At 45.0% G+C, this 22,569-nt stretch overlaps 1 protein-coding gene, 1 long non-coding RNA gene and 1 other non-coding gene across 3 annotated transcripts; 2 read left to right on the top strand and 1 right to left on the bottom strand.

The window, feature by feature from the left end:
* Positions 1 to 1,543: 1,543 nt before the first annotated feature.
* LOC121157649 lies at positions 1,544 to 22,307 on the top strand. Its single transcript, XR_005884084.1, has 3 exons — positions 1,544 to 1,554; positions 2,579 to 2,582; positions 22,140 to 22,307. It is a non-coding gene; the product is annotated as an uncharacterized LOC121157649 (long non-coding RNA).
* On the bottom strand, positions 4,768 to 12,350 carry LOC121157643 (secretoglobin family 1D member 2-like). Its single transcript, XM_040981971.1, has 3 exons — positions 12,227 to 12,350; positions 6,608 to 6,795; positions 4,768 to 4,904 (listed from the first exon to the last, which is right to left on the bottom strand). The coding sequence occupies exons 1-3, from the start codon at positions 12,279 to 12,281 to the stop codon at positions 4,875 to 4,877; spliced, it is 273 nt and encodes a 90-aa protein (XP_040837905.1). The 5' UTR covers positions 12,282 to 12,350; the 3' UTR covers positions 4,768 to 4,874.
* LOC121157675 lies at positions 22,138 to 22,278 on the top strand. Its single transcript, XR_005884094.1, has one exon. It is a non-coding gene; the product is annotated as a U4 spliceosomal RNA (small nuclear RNA).
* Positions 22,308 to 22,569: the final 262 nt, after the last annotated feature.

The raw sequence follows: 22,569 nt of genomic DNA, 5'->3' as shown, positions 1-22,569 counted from the left end.
TGGATTGTGGAGTCTGCCTTGTCTTCTGAACCCCTTTATGAGTGCCATGCATTCAATGTTACAACAACTTTGATCTGATCCATGATTTTTGAGAGATAACTCTCTTTGGAAGAAGCTAAGATAAAACTCACAAATAAGATATTTCATAAACGGGTAAAACCTGCAAGAATAATGATTGTCACAAATGAGGAAGAACTTAGAGTCCACCTATTAAGCACAGTCCTGTAAGCAGTTGCAAGCAGGAGAATGGGGTGCCATTAGAACTGAGACTTGGATGACTGGAAGGTTATCTCCAAGAGTAAATCAAGGAAATGTTTAAGGCCAAAGGATCGTGTTCAGAGAGGCCTGGGGGTAGATGGCATTTGCCTAAGTCAAGGACAGTAAAGAAAAGTGGCCACTTAATGTCATCAGAGGAAAAAACAGCTCCATCTAATGGAAATCACAGCCAAGTTCATTTGACCAAGATAAAGGTATTAACCTTTATAAGGTTAATAAGGAAAACAAATTGCATAGGTTTTGAAAAGTGAAAAGGTCAATGCATGTGAGAGTCAAGACATGGATTCATTTCAAATTACTCAAGAATATACTCTTTTATCTGAATTACTTTAAACCACTCAGTTGGCACCTAAGTTGTTCTCGTTAAGAATACCCTTGATTGTGGAAGTGGTTAGTAGAGAGGGATGCATTCTGTGGATATATTCTTACCCAGCAGACATGGGTGAGTTATGTTACTTCTAAGGGAAATAGTGGTCTCTGGTATTGAAAGGAAAAATCATCACTTGCCTAGGACTTGATGTGGTTCTGGCTTCTGCCTCAATAATTTGAACTTGTCCAAATAGAGGGTCCTCCAGATGGTTCTTACTCATCTGAATAAATATTCTGTACAAGGTACAGGAGTCACAATAAAAATATGTGTTAAATTCCGTATTTTGTCAGGGCATCTAATTATGTCATTCTCTGGTGAATCAAACATCAGCAACTCAGTCTACAGTAAGGCTTCTTTGTGAACCAGAATTTACAGAAGGAAGACAACCAAAGATTTGTAAGATTGTGTTACTTCTACAATTTATTTGCTACTTCATAGTTTGACAGAAGTTTGACCAAAGTTCAAAGTTCACAAACCAGAGAATTTTAGGATCCTCCAGTTCCCTAAGTTGTTACAACAGATATTTATTAATAACTCCCAAGGTCACGCACACTACAGAAACAAATACATTCATAGGCTCAGCCACAAATTCAGCATTCAAAAGGTATTCTTGCAACGGCTCTTCATGTCCTTCCAAGCTAACACCTAGCGTGTTGGAGTCATTGTCTGCACAATGGTGGCTGAAAGAAGAACACACAGAACCTGAAGTAGTGATCAAGAAACTGATTTTCTGGTCCTAGGCCTACCTCTTGCAGTATGATCTTAAGGAAATCACCATGATGAAGGTCTGAATGGCCATTAGCACTATTAGTCCACGGGAAAATACAACTCCGGCGCCTTAACAACTGAGAAGTTGCTTTCGAGTTCCCACAACTTTTCAAACCTTACCCCACATTCAAATGCTTTGGGTGTAAAAACAAAACAACAAATACATATAATCAGATATTTTATTGAACAAACTTATGATGAGAAAAACAATTTCATTCTATCTATACTTAGGTTCAACCATAAGAAACCAGTTCAGTTTGCTAGCCTATGTGCTGCTCGAGAGACAAGGTGCCTGTCTTGGTTCTGTCCTTGTAGCAGCGTGATACCAGGCCATAGGGGCATACATGCTTCTGCGTATATCTGATAACTTCAACTAGGCATACACAGCATACTGGGCAAATCTGACCCTCTCAGGTCACAGGAAAGAAATCCACAGTGCCTATGCAGGCTGAGAACAAAGATAATGGTCATAAACCAGAATGCTGGGATGCACCGCTTGCTGCCTCACTGCCTGTGACTTCCTGGGGCTGAGTACCACTCATCCAATCCTCATCATCCCTGTGGAGACCCTGAGAGAGACAAAGCAGAGCTATGAAACTCCAGCTTATTCTCTGTGAGACTGGATTGTACCTGGCTGACCTCCTCCACCAGTGGCTACGGATACAGAATTTCACTCCCAGTCACTAAGCCTCCTATTTCCTTTCATGTGATCTCTGTCAGAATTCCCTCCAGATGTATCCCCTGCATGCGTTCATGGGGCTGTGACGCTTACATGTGATCATTGAAAGGGATTTCTCACTCTGTTTGTCCTTGGGTTTAGATTGGGAAGTCAGCTGCAAATTCCCTTAAAAGCTAGAGTTCAGTGCTGGGAAGTTCATGACCCACAGAGCAGAATTCCCACCATGGACATCCACTGTGCTTCACTGCCACAGCTTCACAGGGCTGCTTTGGGGTAAGGGCTTCTCCCCATGCCCTGACCAGTGGACTGAACTTTCAATAAAGTTGAGTACAAATAAACCTTCCAGGGTTCTATTTTTCCGTGTCTCCCCACCGTATTTTAGCATTACACTATTCTAAATTGTCTGAGGTGGGAAGAATGAATTTTTCTGTCTGGGGCCTTGGGTTTGTATCTCTGCCACACAGCCTCATGCTTCCCTATCCCAGTCTGGTTCTTCTGGTGTGCTGGACCACCATCTCTGCTGTCCAGAGCCGTAGAATTCCTGACGTAGAAAGCAGTTGTCAATTTAAACTTTAAACCTATTAAGAATACTCAGTAGATGAGAACACAGGCCAACTTGGACATCTGAAATTAACTCTAATTCTGCTCTAGGTAGTCCATCTCCCTGCAGCCCAGAACATTAGAATGATTGAATTAATAATGTGGTGGGAAAGCATAGTGGCAGCACTGGCCTGCAAGCACCAGCATCACATTCAGGTGTCAATTTGTGTACTGACTGCTTCATTTCCTTTCTTGCTCCCTCTTGTGGCCGCAGTAAAGCAGTGGAGGATAATCCAAAGCCTTGAGACCCTGAACCCATGTGGGAGACTTAGTAGAGGCTCCTGGCTCCTGGCTTCTAATAGGTTCAGCTCCAGTCATTACAACCATTTGAGGAGTGAATCAGTGGATGAAAGATCTTTCTCTCAGTCTACCCTTCTCTCTAAAAACACCTACTTTCCAATAAAAAAGAATGAAATCTTTCATTTAAAAAAGAAAATATGCTATATATACACTTATGGAATACTACTTGGTCATAGAATTGAATGAAAACTTGACATCTGCAACTGAACAGACACACTGGAAAACCTTACACTTGGTGAAATAAGCCAGTCTAGAAAAGGCAAATATCATACATTTTTCCTGATCTGTAATAACTAATACACAAACTGCAAAAACAATAATCTCTATTGGGCCGGGCACAGTGGTTCCATTGGCTAATAAACCACCTCCAACCGCATGGGTCCCAGATGGATATCAGTTCATGTCCCAGCTGTTCCACTTCCCATCCTGCTCTCTGCTTGTGGCCTAGGAAATTAGCAGAGCATAGCCCAATGCCTTAGGACCCTTCACTCATGTGGGAGACCTGAGAGAAACTTCTGACTCTTGGTACCAGATCTTCTCAACTCCAGTCTTTGCAGCCATTTGGGAAGTGAGCCAAAAGATGGAAGATCTGTCTCTCTCTCTCTTCGTCTGTCTACAAAATCTGCCACTCCAATAAAAATAAATAAACCTTTTTTTAAAATTATCTTTTCATAAAGGTAATCTGTATGAGCAAGTTTGAGATTCTTGATTTGATTGTTGTTTACAGCCTTTGTCTAAACCCAAAGCAATAACAGGATTTTAAAGTATTTTACTATTTCAGTATTTGCTATGTGTAGATATATTTACCCAATGGAGTGCTAACCCTATAACTGTGAGATAAAAGGAAAATATGCCACTGTAAAAATCAGGGAAGCACAAAAGAAGGCTCCGTGCGGGTCCAGGTGCATGAGAGAAACGGTAGGGTGGAAAGAATCACTGTGCTCTGAAATCTGTACTGTGAAATGTGTTCACTTTGTGTAAGTAAAATCATCGAAATCCAAAGAGTGAATTAAAGTGTGGCACTTGGGAGCTCATTGCAAGTTGCAGACAACTGTAAATAATTAATTCTGCTCATGACATAGGTGAAAACTAGAGGAGGAGCAAGCACTAACTGACTGCAGTAGAAATGAGGACATCACATGCGTGCTGCTCGAGATGTGAATGATGACACTGGCTAGACAATGAGGCCATCAGCAGTGCTCAAACTGCTGTTGACTTTTATCATCAGTATGGACAAGAAGGGGTGGTCTATGAAGTAACACAGGAGATTTCCTGGCCAAACATGTGCTTGTATGATGGCTGAGATTTCTGCTGTCTTTGAACATTGGGTTTCAGCAATCGCCTGTTATTAATACGAATTGGGTAAACTTTATTAAAACTACCTCCAACCAAAGGGAGTGACTTTACATTAGTAAAAAAAGACACACAGGGGCCCAGTGTGAAGTGGCTATCCCTACCTTGAACAAGCCAGGATCCCATATGGACACCACTTTATGTCCTGGCTGCTCCACTTCCCATCCAGCTCCCTGCTTGTGACCTAGGAAAACAGTCGAGAGTGGCCAAAGCCTTGGAACCCTGCACCCACATGGGAGCCCTTTAGAAAGCTTCTAACTCCTCACCTTGGAGTAGGCATTTCCGGCTGTTGAGGCCACTTGGGGAATGAACCAGCAGATGGAAGATATTTTCTCTCTGTCTCTCCTTCTCTCTGAATTTATCTTTCCAATAAAACTAAATAAATCTTATTTTTGAAAGTGAAACAAAGAAAGACACACAATTTAATGCAAGGAAAGTGATTTATTGAAGCAAGACATGGAAACCTTCATGTTCTGAACTTAAGATCAGGGTATCCCTGAAAAACCAGGATCTGATATTTTTCACATCTCAGACAGGACACTGTAACAAAATTTCTCCCTGAAATTGAAGCACAGAAAGACACAGAAAAAAAAATACATAAGATCAGATAATTGCCCTGAAAGTATCAGGTTAAAAAAAAACCAAGGGTGTAATTGGAGTTTTGTCTATAAAAAAAATTACTTGGTTGGCAAAAAATGGGAGATCATAACAGGGTGAAATCTAGGCTAGAAAACTGGAAAAAGAAAAACTTACAGCAAAACATGCAAGATTTGGAAATGATTCTTCCAAAATAAATAAAGGACTTTAACAAGTTCACAGAGGGGTCAGCATCGGGGTGTTACCATATAAAGTCACTGTTTATGACACTGGCTTCCCAGTGGGTACTGCTACATGTTTTCACTATTCCAGACATTTGACCTCTTCCATCCAAGTGGGAGGCCTAGATGAAGCACCTGTTCCCTAGCTTGAACTTGGCACAGTCCTGCCTACTGCAGCCATCTGGGAAATGAAGGATGGGTGAAACATTCTTTCTCCCTCTCTCTCTCTCTCTCTCTTTCCCTCTCTCTGATTCCATCTCTCTCTCTCTCTCTCTCTCTCTCTCTCTCTGACCTCAATTCCCTCCCCCACCACATACTGGTTGTCCTTTCTTCTTTATTACTCTGACTCTTAGGTAAGCAAGCAAACCTGCAGTTCACACACAGTAATGCAATTATAAAATAAAGTTCTTTTGGAACAATTTTCAAATCATGATTTTTTTAACAGTATGACTTGAAAATTCTTCTGGCATCCTGAATGGCAGAAGTATGTGGTTCAGGTCTGTAATAGAACAGAATAAATAAATCCACTCAAGGGATCAGCGTTCTCAGCCCTAAATTATAACCACAGTTGGATACAGTTGAATCTTTTCTATCTCCAGCAGGACATCCATAGCTGAGAAACCTAGAGCAGAATTGGGATGGGATTTTGGGAGTTGCTATACTCAGGAGATTCCAGTCTCCCAGGGTACCAATTCTACCACTTGGCCATGGAATTCTCACCAGTGGACTCCATTTTTTATAGGATTGTAACTGAATTTCACAGTCTAAACCCAGATGTACATGAGTGGAAAGATCCTCCTCAATCAGTAGTTGTCAATACAAAACCCATGTAAATGCTCAGTGTGGCACCCTAGGAGATACAGCACCAAGGATATCTTCTGTTCATGTGACAACGAAGAGACTCAGAGGCCAGGAGGAGGGGAATTGGGTAATAAGAACTGTAAGTGGATTTCTGTCTCTGCACTCTAGTGCAGAAACTGAGATTGCCACTACCTATTTTTGGCAGAGGACATGCCCCTTTCCACACCCTGTCTGACTCCATGATCTAGTCCCAAACCCCATGAGATACAACAGTTACTGACACATCCTAGGAGAACGGAGTTTGCCCTGAGGAATCTGCTGGGTGGGAGAGCAGCAGAGCTGAACCATTGAACATCACCACTTGCAGCACAGACTTCCCCTTTCAGGACCCAAAGTGCTTGACCACCAAGTAGATAACCAGAGGGGGAGCTTGCTCAGGAAGAGGGCTGTGCCTGAGTTTAATCCAGCATGTGTCCTGGAAGCATCCAGACTTTGTCCTGGGTCACCTTATGTGAGGTGAGCAACAAAACAGGTGCTCATCTCTCTTGTGCCTCAGAGAGTGGCAACATGACCTCATGCACATCTGGACTTGTCTGTATGGCTGAACAGGCACTGCTACCAGAGAAAGGACAAAGAAATTACCAATGCTTCTTCAACAAGCACCCTTTTCAAATAGCTGATATTGTCTGTGCATTTCTTCACTGTTATCATTGCTTCAGAAGCCTCTGGTGGTGCATTGAACTTAGCCAGTAGTAATCTGAACTGGGTTTGAGTACCCAGCAGAAATACTGTGTGTTCAGCAAGAACAGCTGGGCAGACGACAGCATTGCCTACAACAGAAGAGTAGAAATAATACAAACAAATCAAATCTTTCCCCTGTGGCTTTTTGGTAAGTCTAGACAAGATCATCAAGGTTTCTGCATCCACTATAGGATTGTCCTGATCAAAGTGAAGGACCCTGCCCATCAAATGAGGTTTTGAATCACTCAACTGGTGTCTGGGTGTTTTCAAACTCACATGAATTGCTTTCTGAAATTTCTCTCCTTACAAACTAAATTTCCCTGTCAATTACAACATGTGATCAACATGGATATTGAACAAAAATACAACCTGGAGAACCCAGTTTGAAAGTGAGTGAGAGAGGAGGGGTTTGAGCCGTGGGGTTGGGAAAAAGCAGCTCACTGCAGTGTGGCGGCTGTCGGGGGGTGTGCCATCCAGGCCGGCCCCATGCTTGAGACTCAGGCACTGCCAAAAGGTACTGAGCAAGTCTTAGGCTTCAGGCGGCCAGCACACTAAGTGGTGCCAGGTTCTGCCTGCTGGCCGCCCAGTGGCAAGATTTGGGCTTTTTAGAATATGTAATTGCTTCCTAGGGACACCCATGGATAAGGCCAGTGTGAGTGTGTACCGGCCATCTGAGCCAGTAACATGGACACGGCAAGGTCAGGGAATGAAACACCAACAGGAGACCAGTAATGGTGGAAGAGGTCTCTCTGGCCTCCCTTTATTCAGCCATATATAGTTTTCCCTCCAATCCCCTAGCAGAACAATAGGGTGCTAATCAGTCTGACAGACCATGTGCCACTAGCCTCAATCCCATTTCCTACAGGAGCTAAGCTTAACAAATACTAATCAACTCCTTAGCTCTCAACATCAGTGTAGGCCAGGGATGAATTCTGGGTGATTCCCAGTAACATGGTCATAAAAATTTCAGATAAGCTTGCGGACTGAGACTAGTGGTTTGGAGAGAAGAGTCCAAAAGACCTATTTGAGCTAGACTGATTCACCAGCCCAAATGGGAATCCTGAGATGGGCTGTTAGCACAGAGCATGACTGACTGCCACACACCACTCCACACCAAAGCTATACATGGGGTCCTGTCCGACAGGGCTAGGTACCAGTACCTAACTGGGTGGTGGAACAGTGGACTGGTCACACTTGGCAGGGTCAAGACACTAACCAGCATGTGAGAGAACCAGGTCTGGGGGTACATTCTGTGAGGGAAATGTGAGCTCAAGCCTGTGGAAATACAAGTCCCACTGGGTAGCTCACAAGCTGGGATGGTGGTGGGCTGAGCTAGGTGTGACCATGGCACCTGCCATCACTTATGCTTAAAGGAACTGACAACAGTCTGAGCAGGTCAAAACAGTAGCACCCGAAAAGGCATCTTAAAATAGGATGTGGGGTGGGCTGAGCTGCAACTGGAAGGGACAGACTGGACAGGGCCAAGCAAACCTCAACTCACAAGGAAGAACTGAAATCAGGATGGAGCACAGGTCATGCCAAACTAGGTACTTACACCAACTGGTCTGCATCAGCCAGGGATACTAGGCCACTGCATCAAAGCCAAAAACTGAGACAGGTGAGGGGCTAAGCCAACTGGGTCAGAGTAACCACTGCCATGCACATAATCTAGAGCTGAGAATAGGCTTGGTTGGGGAGCTGTGAGAGTACACCCTTGCTAGGTTGGGGTTCCCACAGGAGAATGCGGGAGCCAGAGTAGGGGGCTATATTCTGGTGTGGATATAGTTGCAATTTACCTTGGCACAAGTGTGGACTGGGGCTGGGCGCACCAATCCCAACTAGGCGCCAGCACCATCTGGCACTCTGGAGAACCTGGGTAGCTATAGGACAGACTAGGCTAGGTCTCTGCCCCTACTGAGCCATATGTGAGCAGTGTCTGGATATGGATAACCTTTGACTGGGGTGAAACATCCAACAGTAAGAACTGGAATGGATTGAAGGCCAGCAAGGAGGGCTGGCCCATGGAACCACCAATATGCAAAAGACCTGGCATAGGGAGAGGTTCTGAAGGAGGAGCTTGGAAACTCCTCTGTCACAACACAGCCCCTACAGGTAAGCATAAGAACTATGATATGGAGCAACTCAGACCAGGCCAGAGGAAGACACCAACCAGCATACATTTGGCATCTGTATTGGGCAATCCAGGCTGAATCCATTCACATCAACCACTGTCAAATCTGAGCACCAGAAAACGTGTGGGACAAGTCAGGCTTGGTTGCAACACAAACTAGTGCACATTAAGGAATGCCAAGGTGGGGTAAGCAGTATCAGATGTGATTGCAGTGCCCAAACAGCACATGTAAAAACCAGAGAGAGAAGCAGCAAAGCCAAAGGGGGGAAGTGGGCTCCCCTGCTGGACAACCATTCTCACTGGAGAGCATGAGTTGGGGTGGGGGCAGAGCAAATCAGGCAGGACTACAACAATTATGTGGGCCTCATGTGAGCTAGATCAGAGAAAGCCCAGGATGGGCTCACTGTTCTGACTGATGCAAGTAAAAATTAGAGTGGCTGAGTGTTATTGTTGGGCTTTGCACACCATCAATTGGCAGAGGCTGGCACTAGGGACTTAATCTGTCAAGTTAAACTCCAGAACCACCTGGAAAGTGCATAACCCGGAGTGGGAGTGGCCTAGTAAGGAAATAGTGGGCACCTCCATCTTGGGTTACCACTCCCACTGGAGAACACGAAAACCAGGACAGAGGAAGAGATAACTGGACTGAAAGTCTCCCCCATCAGTATGTGTATAGGCTGGATAGTAGGATTGGTTGGGTTGAACTAGGCTTCAATGCCCATTGACAAGTACAAGAGCTAAATGGGATGTGGGATAGACCGAACAACTCTGAGGTAAATACTGGCAGGCATGGAACCAGGGTAGAGGGCAGGCATGGTGGGAGTTATGGGGAGTCACCCAACTAGGCTGCAGCTCACACTGGTTTGCGAGAGGGCCAAGTTTGAAGGGGGCAGAATCGAGCTGGACTACAACACCCATTGGTTCGCATGAACGACAGGGGTGGAAACAGAACTGACCCAGCAATTGCAACCACATGCATGTGCATAAGCTGATTGTGGCCACGGACTGTGCCGGGCCCTGTACTGGCAAGCACATACAAGAATCAGGTTTGGGATCACCTCAGATGAAGTTTCTTTGGAGTCCCTCCAACTGAACTGCTAATCTCAGAACCCCAACAAAGAAAAGAATATGTCAGCCAGTGGATTCTAAATAGATTTCATCACGATTGGCACAGAGAGATTGGCAGCAGTTCAGAACTGTTGAACTATCAAAACTGCTTGAACAGGACCCTCAGAGCATGCTTCACCTTGGGGACCTGGGATGGGTGGGAAGCTGGGTGGGGCTTCTCCCTTTGTTTCTCCCCTCACCCCCAGTAAAGGGGGAAAAATGATGATATTAGTGTGGAAACAATGGTCTTACCCACTTTCCTGTAGCCCTTGACCATTTGTACCCTAATCAACTAAGTACGATTATAACAAAATAATATATATAAAAAAAGAAAGGGAGTGATAAAAAAGAAATTGCCACAGATCTGAAAACTGAACGCCAATCTGCTGAAGAGACAATGGTTTTATTAAGATGTTTGAACTTGATCTCAGGTAGATTTGGGGGGAATTCAATACAAATCATTAGATGCAAACAGTAGCTAAAACTCAAAAAGAGAGCATCAATCTCCCCACCCCTAAGAAGCTCATATAGGAAAATTTGAAGGGCTCTTACATTATGAAGGGGCAACCAGAATCCTTAGAATGGCTTGGGGACAAAAGAGTATCCAAGTGCGAGATTTCAAAAACCTTGCATTTTCCTTGCATTGTGTTCGATGTTTTCTAGGATTTGGTCTATCCTGTACCCAAAAAATGATCCTAATAGGATCTACTGTGACCTTAACCTAAGACATCAAGGGCCTGGCACCGTGGCTTAGCAACTAAAGTTTTCCCCTTGAGCAAATGCTAGGATCCCATATGGGCACCAGTTCTAATTCCAGAAGCTCTCTTCCAATCCAGCTCCCTGCTCCTGCTTGTGGCCTGGGAAAGCAGTCAAGGACGGCCCAAAGCCTTTACCCTGCACCTGCGTGGGAGACCCATAAAAAGCTCCTGGTTCCTGGCTTCAGATTGGCACAGCTCCAGCCGTTGCAGTCACTTGGGGAAGTGAATCATCAGACAGAAGATCTTCCTCTATGTCTCTGACTCTCCTCCTCTCTGTACATCTGACTTTGTAATCAAAAAATAAATCTTCAAAACAAAAAAAGACCTCAAGCTTAGGGTGGAATTTGGAAATGACAGAATCAGAGGCAGCATACAGGTCCAGTGATGAGTAAAGAAAATCAAAGGACAAGTAAGTCTCAGACATCCTGGGACATCCTGCAGACAGGCAGATAGACAAAGCATTCCATTGTGATAAGAGCAGATACAATCAATCCTAATTTCACAAAATCTTGTTGCTTTTAGATCTGTTGGCTCACCCTCATTGCTGGCACTTCTACAAAACCAATGATACTCATCTGAAGGCTGAAAACTAAGATTCCAAAAGTGCTGATTCTTCTGTGATTGCATGCTACACTGACAGCCTCCCCTGTATAAAGTTTCACCTGCTTCAACTCATGACTTAGGAAGTTGAGGGTTCAATGGGTACCAGAAAGTTTCTGGGGAGGAGACTCTCTAGACACTGCAAATATAAGAAGTGGTCCTTTGGACTACTGTTTCTTTTTTTCTTTTAAGATTTATTTATTTATATTGTAAAGTCAGATATAAAGACAGGAGCAGAGACGGAGAGGAAGATCTTCCGCCTGATGATTCACTCCCCAAGTGGCCACAATGGCTGGAGCTGAGCCAATCCGAAGCCAGGAGCTTCCTCCAGGTCTCCCATGCAGGTGCAGGGTCCCAAAGCCATGGGCGACCCTCAACTGCTTTCCCAGGCCACAAGCAGGGAGCTGGATGGGAAGTGGAGCTACCAGGATTAGAACCAGCACCCATATGGGATGCTGGGAAGCAAGGCAAGGACTTTAACCACTATACTACCAGATTGGGCCCTTGACCTCTGTTTCTTAATGCATCTAATCTAATTTCATTCCCACAGTTCCTTAAGGTGCTGGCTGTAGACACCAGTGACTAGAAAAGGTCACAAGAGACTCAGCATTTTAGTCAAAGAATCAAAGTCTCAGATGAGGCAGGGCAGTCATGCCTGGGTCTCCCACCGCACCTCTGACCACTGGAAACATACATGCCAGTCAAAGCACAGAGCTCAAGCCACACTTCCTAAAATCTTCTTCAGAGGTTTTCCTGCCAAGTTTCTTGGTCATTGGGAATTGAAAAATAAGCATGGGTCCTGAGGATGGAGCATTAGCACAAATCTTTAGAATATTGGGTTTTTCCAGGCCCATGCCCAACCACAATAACATTACCTGGTGTATAGAGCCAAGTTCCTACCCGACATGTCACAAGGAAACTCACCCTCATGGCAGCAAAGGGCCAGAGTGATCAGCAGGAGAGACACAGACAGCCTCATATTGTGAATTTTGCTTGGAGTTGTTCAAATCAGAGTACAAGCAGTTCTCTACTGCAGTGCTTTGCAGCCCTGGATCCCAGGTCAATTTGTACTTGACTTCTCCTTAGTCCTGCCCACAGTGGCAGGTGCCAGGACAAAAGATCCGGCTTCCAAATGTCCTTTCTTGGGAAGTTAGACCTCTGGCCAGCCATCAGTGTCACTCTTCACATCCTCTCACTCCACACATGAAAACAGCCGGAGGCAACTCTGTCCTGTATTGCCAGTGTGCACTCAGGAGTCCTTGAATGATCCCTCTGGTCCTCAAATGACTTGTGAGCTTTTGGTTATCTTTATGCTGTAAAAGTAAGGTCATCAGTGCATTTTGAGAATCGTAGGATTGGGCTAGAGGACCCAGGAAGCTGAAGGAATACACAAGTAGAGGAAAGCAGGTCCCATAAAGACCCCAATTGTCTCCTGACTGTGTGATTGACTCAATTCTCTCAGAATTGTCCTTAAAAGACACCGTTTCAGGGCCTGGCACCATGGCCTAGTGGCTAAAGTCCTTGGCTTGTAAGGGCCAGGATCCCAAATGGGCACCGGTTCTAATCCCAGCAGCTCCACTTCCCATCCAGCTCCCTGATTGTGGCCTGGGAAAGCAGTTGAAGACAGCCCACCCAAAACCTTGGGATCCTGCACCCATGTGGGAGACCTGGAGGAAGCTCCTGGCTTCAGATCAGTTCAGCACCAGCTGTTGCACTCACTTGGGGAGTGAATCATCGGGTGGAAGATCTTCCTCTCTGTCTCTCCTCCTCTCTGTATAGCTGACTTTGCAATAAAAATAAGTAGATCTTTTAAATAAAAAAGTAAGACATTACTTCCACTGTTTTCTCGGGTCTTTCCTCCCTTGGAACCCCCTCCTGTCACTATGGCAGTAGATCTGTCTCTTAAATTGATCTCACTTTGCACACTGAAGTTGTCAGAATGAAAATTCTTCTTTTGTGTGACACAACAACTGAATGTGCTGTCATCTTTCACATACCCACAAGTTTGATTCACGAAATGCATTCACTTTACAGAAATAAAATGATCTTCTTTAAAAGTCAGGGACAAAAAGGATACCATCACCAAAATATGTTGAAATGCATGCAACTGTTAGGACAAAATCATGAAACTGAATATCACAGATAAAAGAGAGCATCATGGAGACATCTTTCTTTTACACGGAAATCATTACAGCACGTGAAGATGTCACGCTCAAATCCATCTCTCTCTCAATGGAATATTCACTGATCACATGGGCTGTATTTGAGACACTCGAAGAACATGACCAAGGAAGTCAGTGATCATTTCCAGGGAGATGCAGGCATTGCTGGCTTTAGAAGGTGATGAAGTGAGGGAAAGAGAGGAGCTTTTAGTGCAGAGAATTGTATTAGTCAGGGGAGAGGGCCGAGGACCACGTCCCCATGGCAGGGGTGACCACGTGAAGGAAATGGCCAGCCAGGGCACACAGCCCTGGGCTTTTATACATCTGACGCATGGGGCATGGGAGAAGGCAGCAGCTCCTCGGTTTGTGCATGCGTGTGATGCGTAGGGCAGGGTCTTCATCATGAAGGGTGCTGACCTTCTGCACAGCGGCAAGGTTAGGGTGATTCACCATTCCATACATTCCTGGATGGAAATATCCACTTAGGATGGTGGAGTCACTTCTGCTCTGCCCGATCTATCATTGTCCCAGCAGATTTCTTTCACTCTGTAGAAACTTCCAGAATACCAAGTAGTCTACTTAATCAAACATTGCTTGGCAGACACAGCAAAGTGGACAAGTCCAACAGGAGACACCAGCAGGCATGGAAACTGATATTAACTTAAAGATATTCCAAAAGGAGAGTTTCCTCCCAGTGATGGTAGCCAGCCCCTCTTATTCCTGGTGATTCTTGAAGTCTGCAGGCAGACTAAGCCACGCTTCAAGTACATGGAACTCATTTCAAAACCGCCTCACACTGTGACCCAGAAGAAACCAGACACACGGGTAGGACAAGCAGTCATGAAATTCAGGAAAACCACCACATTCAGCCCTGCACAAACAAAGTACCACTGAGAATGCTGAAACAAAGCACACATATTTCTATTTCAGTAGTAATTTTAGGGAGGCAAGAACCCTCACATTGATTGAATGACGTTTTGCATCTCAGCTGGGGAAAAAAACAACAACAACAACCTAAATATTGCTTAGTATCTAAAAGGTTGTAATAGCCCACCTCCCTGAAGCCCTACCCCAACAAGGGCATTACTACACTACAGACAACCTGACTCCATCTTAATTTCCTGGTGACCCAAGCCCCTATCCTCTTGAGCAAGAGCTGAAACACAAGTCCCAGATATATGGCCAATGACTCATGTTTGTTCTGCTTAAAAGACTGTTTTTGACTGTCTTTGGCTTGTGGGGCTGTACTCCTCTCCCACACAGCTTGTTTCTGCTTCTGTAAATTGCTTACAGCTCCCACTTGCGCTCTCTGTGCCCTTATCTGATTGACAGTGTCCTGTTCTTTACTGCCTTACCTGGTTTTTCTGGTTACCCAGAAGGTGCTTTGTGCATTATAAACCCTTCACTTGGGAGGTTCCGGGTGGTGTCTGTCAACATCTTGTGGGGCTGCCATCCCCACAAAGACACTTGAGCTTCTCAGGTCTGCCTCTGGCTCATTTCTTGGACAGATTTTGTCAAATTACAACAAGGTGACTGCCTAAAAATGAACATGCAAACAAAAATTACATATTTCATTTTCCGTAAGGTTATAAGGTCTGTTTCCTAACAGAAAGATTTCCCATTCTCAATAGCTTTCTGCAATTCAAGTAAGAGACGAAGCTTTTTGTTCCCTATGATCATGGGCACTGATGTTCATCACCACATCAACATTTAAGTTCTCCCAGGCTTTAGTTATTCCGACAGAACCCTGGGACTCTAGAGATGCACGTGATTACAGTCAGCTGTAGCATCTCGTGCTTCCACCATTGTTTCCAATCCAGACATCATCTACTTGTTTCTCTTGATTCTTCTCTGCTGCTTCTTCATTGTATTCTTCTGGGTTGTTTTTTTTTTTTTTTACACCTTCTTCAAAAATACAAAGAACTCCACAACCTGCATACACAACCATCAATATTGCAATATTGCTTTCATCAAAGCTGAGCAAGGTGTAATATCGAACTCCACCTCTGGGAAGCAGTCACACCTCAGAAATACACAACCCATTCAGACCCAGAGAGGGTTCTTGGCTACTGGCTCTGGATCAGCCCAGCTCCAGCAGCTGTGGCCCTTTGGGGAGTGAACCATTGGTTGCAAGATATTCTTTCTGTCTCTCCTCTCTATAAATCTGCTTTTCAAGTGAAAACTGCATGGAATTTGGTGCAAAATAAAAGAGCAAACTCAATTCTTATGTCATGTGAAAGGAGAAATTTTCAGGCAATTTCAGTGTGCAAAGCAAAATTTACTTAAGAGACAGAGGTCTCCTGTCACAGTGACAGGAAGAGCCTCTAAGGGAGGAAAGACCTGAGAAAATGGTGGAAGTGGTGTCTTTTAAACAACATCCAGGAGAGGGACTAAAGGCCACTCTGAAAGGGTGTGACTGGCCTTCCCCTCCCCATTCTTACAAGAAACTAAGGAATCAGGTACCATCTCTTTGCTTTTGTCATCACAATAACTCAGAGATGGAAACTGATATTCTGATTTCCTCCCTTTGCTTTCCTTCAAGGAGCAGACTTAGAATGTTCCCTTGGAAGAATAAAAGCATTGTGGAAGAAGAAAGATTTTATATTTTCATAAAGTGACTTTGTTATGGGTGCAGCTAGTGATAGCCAGCACCCACTGACAGTGGGCAAATGGAATTTGTCTGTGTCCCTCACCCTCTGTCCTGAAGGTGGGGCCTAAAGCCAATGGAATGTTAATTCCATGCTGACAGGGAAAAGCCCTTATCAGCTTCCCTGCACAACCACCTGGTTGTTCACTCCTGCCTACCTGTGACTGTCACCTGTCATCCTAGAGGGGTGGCATTGCATTGTTGTGTCACTACTCCCCTCACAAGTCCCAATAAAGGCTCCTGGCAAGGAGGGCCTTGCTCTTTTGGTCCTGTACCTGGTTCTGTACTTCCTTCCTCTGGCCTCCCCTGAGGACAGGTGTCCCCTGAGCATGGTCCCTGTGTGTCTGTATTCCTCACCCTATGTCTACTGCTTATGTAGGACAATGAAGATAGCAATGTTGTTTCTGATTTGTGCGCTATCAGGAGTTCCAGGAGAGGTGAGGCCTAGCAGCAGTGGAATGTGGGCAGAGAAGCCAGGGAAAAGAGAACATTTTCAGCTTTGTAAGTGTGTCTAGGCTATTTGTAGCATGTCTCTTAGGATAACTTCTGTTGTTGGGGAAGCTGGCACATAGATCTTCAGCTTAATGGATGGACTTCGGGGTGATGACTATCTGTTCCTCTTGGGGTTGTGATTGACTGGATTGCCATAAGGAATTGTGATTTGCTGTCTCTAGTGGGCCCTGTTATCACCAAGCTTAGTTAATAAAGACTCCTTAATAAACTGTAGACATGTCTGGCATGATCTTGCTCACACCCCACAACAGTTTCACCAGGGACCAGACACCCCAACTTTATCTATTTCTCATATTCGGAGAAAATAAAAAATTGTCTGATGAGTAGTGGTCTCATAAGTAGCAGGAAGTGTAGTGTCAAAAATCAGACAACTGGAAAGCGACATCCAAGAGCAAATGCTGAAAGTATTTAAAGAAGGCTAAAGAAGCCTGAGGATAGATGACACTTGCCAAGATCAAGGAAGGTAAAGGAACTTGCCCTGTTAGGTGAAAACAAGAAAGAAAAATCTTTGATAGAAATTATATTGACTTGTTGTGTAACTACTCCCCTCCCAAGTACCCCCTGAAAGTCGGTGATAGAGTGAGGCTTGTGCTCTTGTTTGCCTGAATCCATCACTCTCAGCCTCCCCATTCTGCTTGCTATATGGCTTTCCACAGACAGACTCTGAGAATGGAGGGTCTTTCTTGAAGCCAAACCCCCTCCTGCTGCAATAGGTTTCCATCTTTAATATCTCTAATAAATCTGGCTTTTTCACACTGAAGCTGTCTGACCCAATCAGCCATGTTCAGGGTTTTCTTAAGCAATGATCATCCAAACAGCTAAGAGAGCATTGGCACATGATGCAAATCATCCAATAAACCAAGCTCACATCAGCGCACGATACAAGTGATCCATTTAAATGTAGTGGCATAGCACAGATATCCAATTTAAACACCATATATTTTAAGCCATCCAATCAGTAAGAGTTGCATACTACCTCTAGTAACGAACAGGACTTTCCAATTCTGTTTACAGAGAACTACTTGGGTCAATCAGCTTGCCTCTTACTACCTGAGCTGTAAAAGAAAGAACCTCATTCTGGAATGATGAGGTAGACTGACAAAGCACTCTCAGTTCTATTTCAGGACTTTCTAAGAAGCCAACATTATGGCAAACGTCAGGTTATGCACATGACCCAGAAATGTTTCAGAAGACCTAACCTTGCTGTGGTCATTTTCTATTGTCTGGGCTATCCCAGCCCATCCTCTGATGAGACCGTTGACATCTCCTGCTAGCCTGGATAAGCTAGCCATCATGTCCCTCATGTATCTGGACATGCTGCCCACTGCACAGGTATCAATAACTGAGGGTGTTGCAGGAAATCTAATACAAAAAGCAACAGCAGCCTTGTTCCTTGTCCAATGTTAGTGTGCAAGGCAAGATTTATTTAAGAGAGGGAGAGATGTCCTGCCATGGTGACAGGAAGGAGCTCCAAGGAAGGCAAAGTCCCGAGGAAATGGTGGAAGGGTCTTATGCACCATCTCAGGGAGGGGGACAAAGGGCGGAGAGGAAACCATTCCCAGTGGGCAGTGATACAGCACCTTGTCCAGAACCAAAGGACATCGAAAGGGTGGGACTGGTGGCTTCCTCCTCCCATTCTGATAATAAGCTGAAAACTCAGGCATCATCTCTTTGGCAATAAGAAGCCATAGATGGAATTAGTATGGTCTGTCTGCTTGCTTTTGTTATGACAACAACTCTAAGATATGGTGATTGATACACACTGCTCAAGGGAGAACATGTTCTTGGGAGGGTAAGAAATGGGGAGAAGCTCAATTTTATATCTAAAAAGGTAACTTTACCAGGGACCAGAGACCCTAATTGCCGTCTGGATCCTCTCAAACAACCCCAATCCCAATACACATCCTGTGATTTTTCTCTTTGGCCAATGCCTAAGTCCAGCAGTCTAGTTGGGGAGTCCCCAAAAGAGCCTCACCTGGGGTGAAAGAAGCAAGTATTTCTGACTCAGAAATATGAGAATGGCAAGTAAAGGAGTGAAACGTGGAGCTTTACTTAGCTTATAGATATGAAGACACCGGAGAAGAAACTTCACCAGTTGCAGCCTCAGTCTCACAGGAAATGCACTGGAATTTCCTCACTTCTGTGCCCAGTTGCATACTCCCAACTCTCCCCAGGAGATAACACAGGGATGACTCATGAGGTGGGTTGAGTGCACATTCAGGAAGCTCTCAGGCAGCAAGGTATGCAAACCAACATCCTTATCTGTGGCCAGGTTGTTCTTTTTCAGAAAACCATAGGGAAGGTCCCATCCTGTGACCTGAGAGGGAACTGCCTAGAATGTGGTGTACACCTGAATATAATACAGCAGTTTGTTGCCAAACAACACCTTAAGCTGGTCCCTGGTGAAACTGTTGTGGGGTGTGAGCAAGATCATGCCAGACATGTCTACAGTTTATTAAGGAGTCTTTATTAACTAAGCTTGGTGATAACAGGGCCCACTAGAGACAGCAAATCACAAGTCCTTACGGCAATCCAGTCAATCACAACCCCAAGAGGAACAGATAGTCATCACCCTGAAGTCCATCCATTAAGCTGAAGATCTATGTGCCAGCTTCCCCAACAACAGAAGTTATCCTAAGAGACATGCTACAAATAGCCTAGACACACTTACAAAGCTGAAAATGTTCTCTTTTCCCTGGCTTCTCTGCCCACATTCCACTGCTGCTAGGCCTCACCTCTCCTGGAACTCCTGATAGCACACAAATCAGAAACAACATTGCTACCCTCATTGTCCTACATAAGCAGTAGACATAGGGTGAGGAATACAGACACACAGGGACCATGCTCAGGGGACACCTGTCCTCAGAGGTACTGCAGAGGCCAAGAGTCCAGACTGGGGTCCAGCACAGAGTCCAGCACAGGACCAAGAGCTCCAGCCTCTCCTCATCAGGAGCCTTTATTGGGGCTTGTGAGAGGAGTAGTGATGCAACAATGCAATGCCACCCCCTCTGAGGTTCCAGATGATAATAGGTGAACATTGTTGTGCCCAAAGTTTGGGATCCCCAGAAAACCATCATGAGTCTGAAGTCGGTGCCAACACCTAAGGGCCGTTTATTCAGGCTGGCCTAGGCTCCCAGCCATCACCTCCGCCCAGAAGGAAAGGCATCAGTAACAGCAGAATCAGCATCAGCAGCACAGGGCCAGAAGGAAAAAGGGGCTGAGGTTCAACAGCACAGGGCTTTTATACATTTCAGGCAAGTTCCACACAATGTTGTGATTGGTCAGTTTAACTGTTAACCTTTAAAAAGAACAAGTTGGCAGGCTTCAATTGGTGGATTTGAAGCAAGCAACTTTCAAGAAGTACAGACTGGTGGGCTATAGGGCAATGAGCAACTTATCTAACAAGCACACCAGGGATCTGCTTCCCGATGAGTGCTCTGCCTACGTGACCTGCCAGGTGTCACGTAGACTATCAGGCCTGGAGTTCACACAGCCCCAAGCCAAGCAAGCAAGGCAGAAACCACAAAAGTAGAAAACACCTAGGTTCTTCAAACATCACAGGTGGGCAGGAGGGAACACCTACGTGGTGGTAGGGGAGTGGCTTCCAAGCCCATGATCCTGAGCTAGCTGCCTACCCCACCACAGTAGAGCCCCCAAACTGGTTAACCCACTGTGCAGAAAGCCAATCACTAACATGGGGTGGTTAGTGCAAAGCTCAGAGGAACAAGCCAGGGAGCCCCTGCTGAATTCCTGGGCTCCCTGAAGAGTTGGAATGAAGGCTCTATGTACTAGAACTGGGGCTGAGAGCTGCACGATCAGCTAGTGTCCAAGTTATAGTTGGTCAGTGGATCTCATGGCCTCCCTTTGATTGGTCATATCATGCTCTTGAGGGAATTTATGTTGGCCACATGGGCTCCAGTTGGTCGCCAGGTTATAGCGAATTCAGCTGCTACATTCTGTGCTGACCTCTCCAGGAATCACTCCAGCACAACACCAGCCACCATTCTTGTCTGTTGGAGAAGAAAATGAGTCCTTGAGTCAGTTGATTAGTAGCCTATAAGGCCAGCTGCATCACTCCCTTAAATCAGTGAATTCTTCTTGATAAAAGGCAAGCAAGCACCGCTTGTGCTAAGGGAGACAGGAGGCGGGGTTCTGCTTTTCTATTAAGGGTTTTGGTTTTCCGTACACATTGCAGTATTCACTGATGGCCTTTTGCATGGATAAAAGCCAGGCAGGTGCCCGCTCCACCAACAACACAGAAAACAGCAAGCTGAACTCATTCCTCACTTTCAAGTCGTTTTGCATAAGACTTTACTGTTTCTCTTTTATTTCCTCCATTGCAAGTTTTTTCACAAAGGAATGTATAATCCCGTTCATCCACTCACTTTCAATTTCACTTCAAACAGCATCTGGAGACACAATATCCAGAAAGCTGTAATAAATGGAATGGAATTCCCGTGGTCATTAAGACTTAGGGTTCTTCAGAAATGGCTTGGATAGGCTCAGTTCACTGGAGCATCAAAGCAGGAATGCAAGTTATGTAAAGAATGTGTGTCCTCCCCTGCTTGTTAAACTCGGGCTCCTCAAGTTGCCTTGAGTTGGAGTTTCACTGTCCTAACTATGCTAACGTTAGGCTGTGCCAGACTTGAGATAATCACACCGCGAGGGGCAGACCTAGCACCACAAATTTTGGGTCACAAATTTAGGTTCCACGTTTTCAGATTCACCCCCCCACACACACACACACACACTTTACAAGGGCGAAACAAAACAACTGCTGAAATTTCCTAATTCTGGACTGGAAAAAAAAAAAAAACTTGGGAATTCAGAAAGGAGAAATCTGTTAGTGATCTCATTGTGAAGTTAACAGCCGGTTCACCCGCAGCACTGGGAGCCCACAGGTGCCCGGGGTCCAGTGCTTCCTGCTGCACTTCCCATCCAGCTCACAGCTTGACATCCACCAAAGCAGCAGGGCAGGGGTCCAGGGCTCCGCCCCTGCCAACTGGGAACGCGGAATTGTGACTGCATCCCACGTCCCTAAACTAACATTTATATGTGGAAAGTACATGTGACGGCCATTTCACACACGTTTTAACTACGTGCAGGATAAAAAAAAAAAAAAAAAAAAGACACCACTCCAGAAACGAAAACACCTCTGGGAGGAGGACCGTGACGCTGAAAAGCCACTCCCAGAGCCCAGGGAGACGAGCCCAGGCAGCCATTTGTAGCACTTCCCTCACCCCACCCCCACATTCCACCCGCCGCCGCCTCTGAGTTGGCTATTAGCATATTCTCTCCCATAATGCTTTGATTCAGCCCACACCGAACACTGTTTAAATAGAATCACAACCAGAATTTCCAGAAACTGCCAATGTACTTTGGTGAATATATTCGTAAATGCGTTCTATTTTAACGCAAACAATAATTGAGACGTTTTTCTCTGTGCCTCAAACTCTCCTTTTTGTAATGGGAACTTGAATGCTTGGGGACGTTAGCGGGGCTTAGGCCAGATCAGCTTTGCGCAGTGGCAGTATCGTAGCCAATGAGGTTTATCCGAGGCGCGATTATTGCTAATTGAAAACTTTTCCCAATACCCCGCCGTGACGACTTGAAATATAGTCGGCATTGGCAATTTTTGACAGTCTCTTCGGAGACTGATATTTTGTCGTTACCAAAGGTAGAATTAATTTGGTTGTATGTAGGTTAGCATAGTAAGGTTAGAAACGGGTAAGTGAGTGTGGTTTGTAGAAGCTACACTGTTGTCAAGTTGTTGAAAGGGCGAAGTGGTGCAAGAACTTGTTTCTGTCATTTATCTTAGTTATTTCTTTTGATTCATATTGTGTGTTTTACAGTGGTTTCTGGAATAGATTTGGTCAGTTTGCATTGGGTAGGATCTGAGATCATTGGCTTCTGTCTCCAATGAGACAGTTTCCAAATTGCCTCTT

The sequence above is a fragment of the Ochotona curzoniae genome, unplaced genomic scaffold, assembly GCF_017591425.1.
Source record: "Ochotona curzoniae isolate NIBS_2020 unplaced genomic scaffold, NIBS_Ocur_1.0 contig_3527, whole genome shotgun sequence".
Taxonomy (NCBI): domain Eukaryota; kingdom Metazoa; phylum Chordata; class Mammalia; order Lagomorpha; family Ochotonidae; genus Ochotona; species Ochotona curzoniae.
The sequence above is the reverse complement of the archived record's forward strand: the minus strand, read 5'-3'. Positions and strand labels throughout refer to the sequence as shown.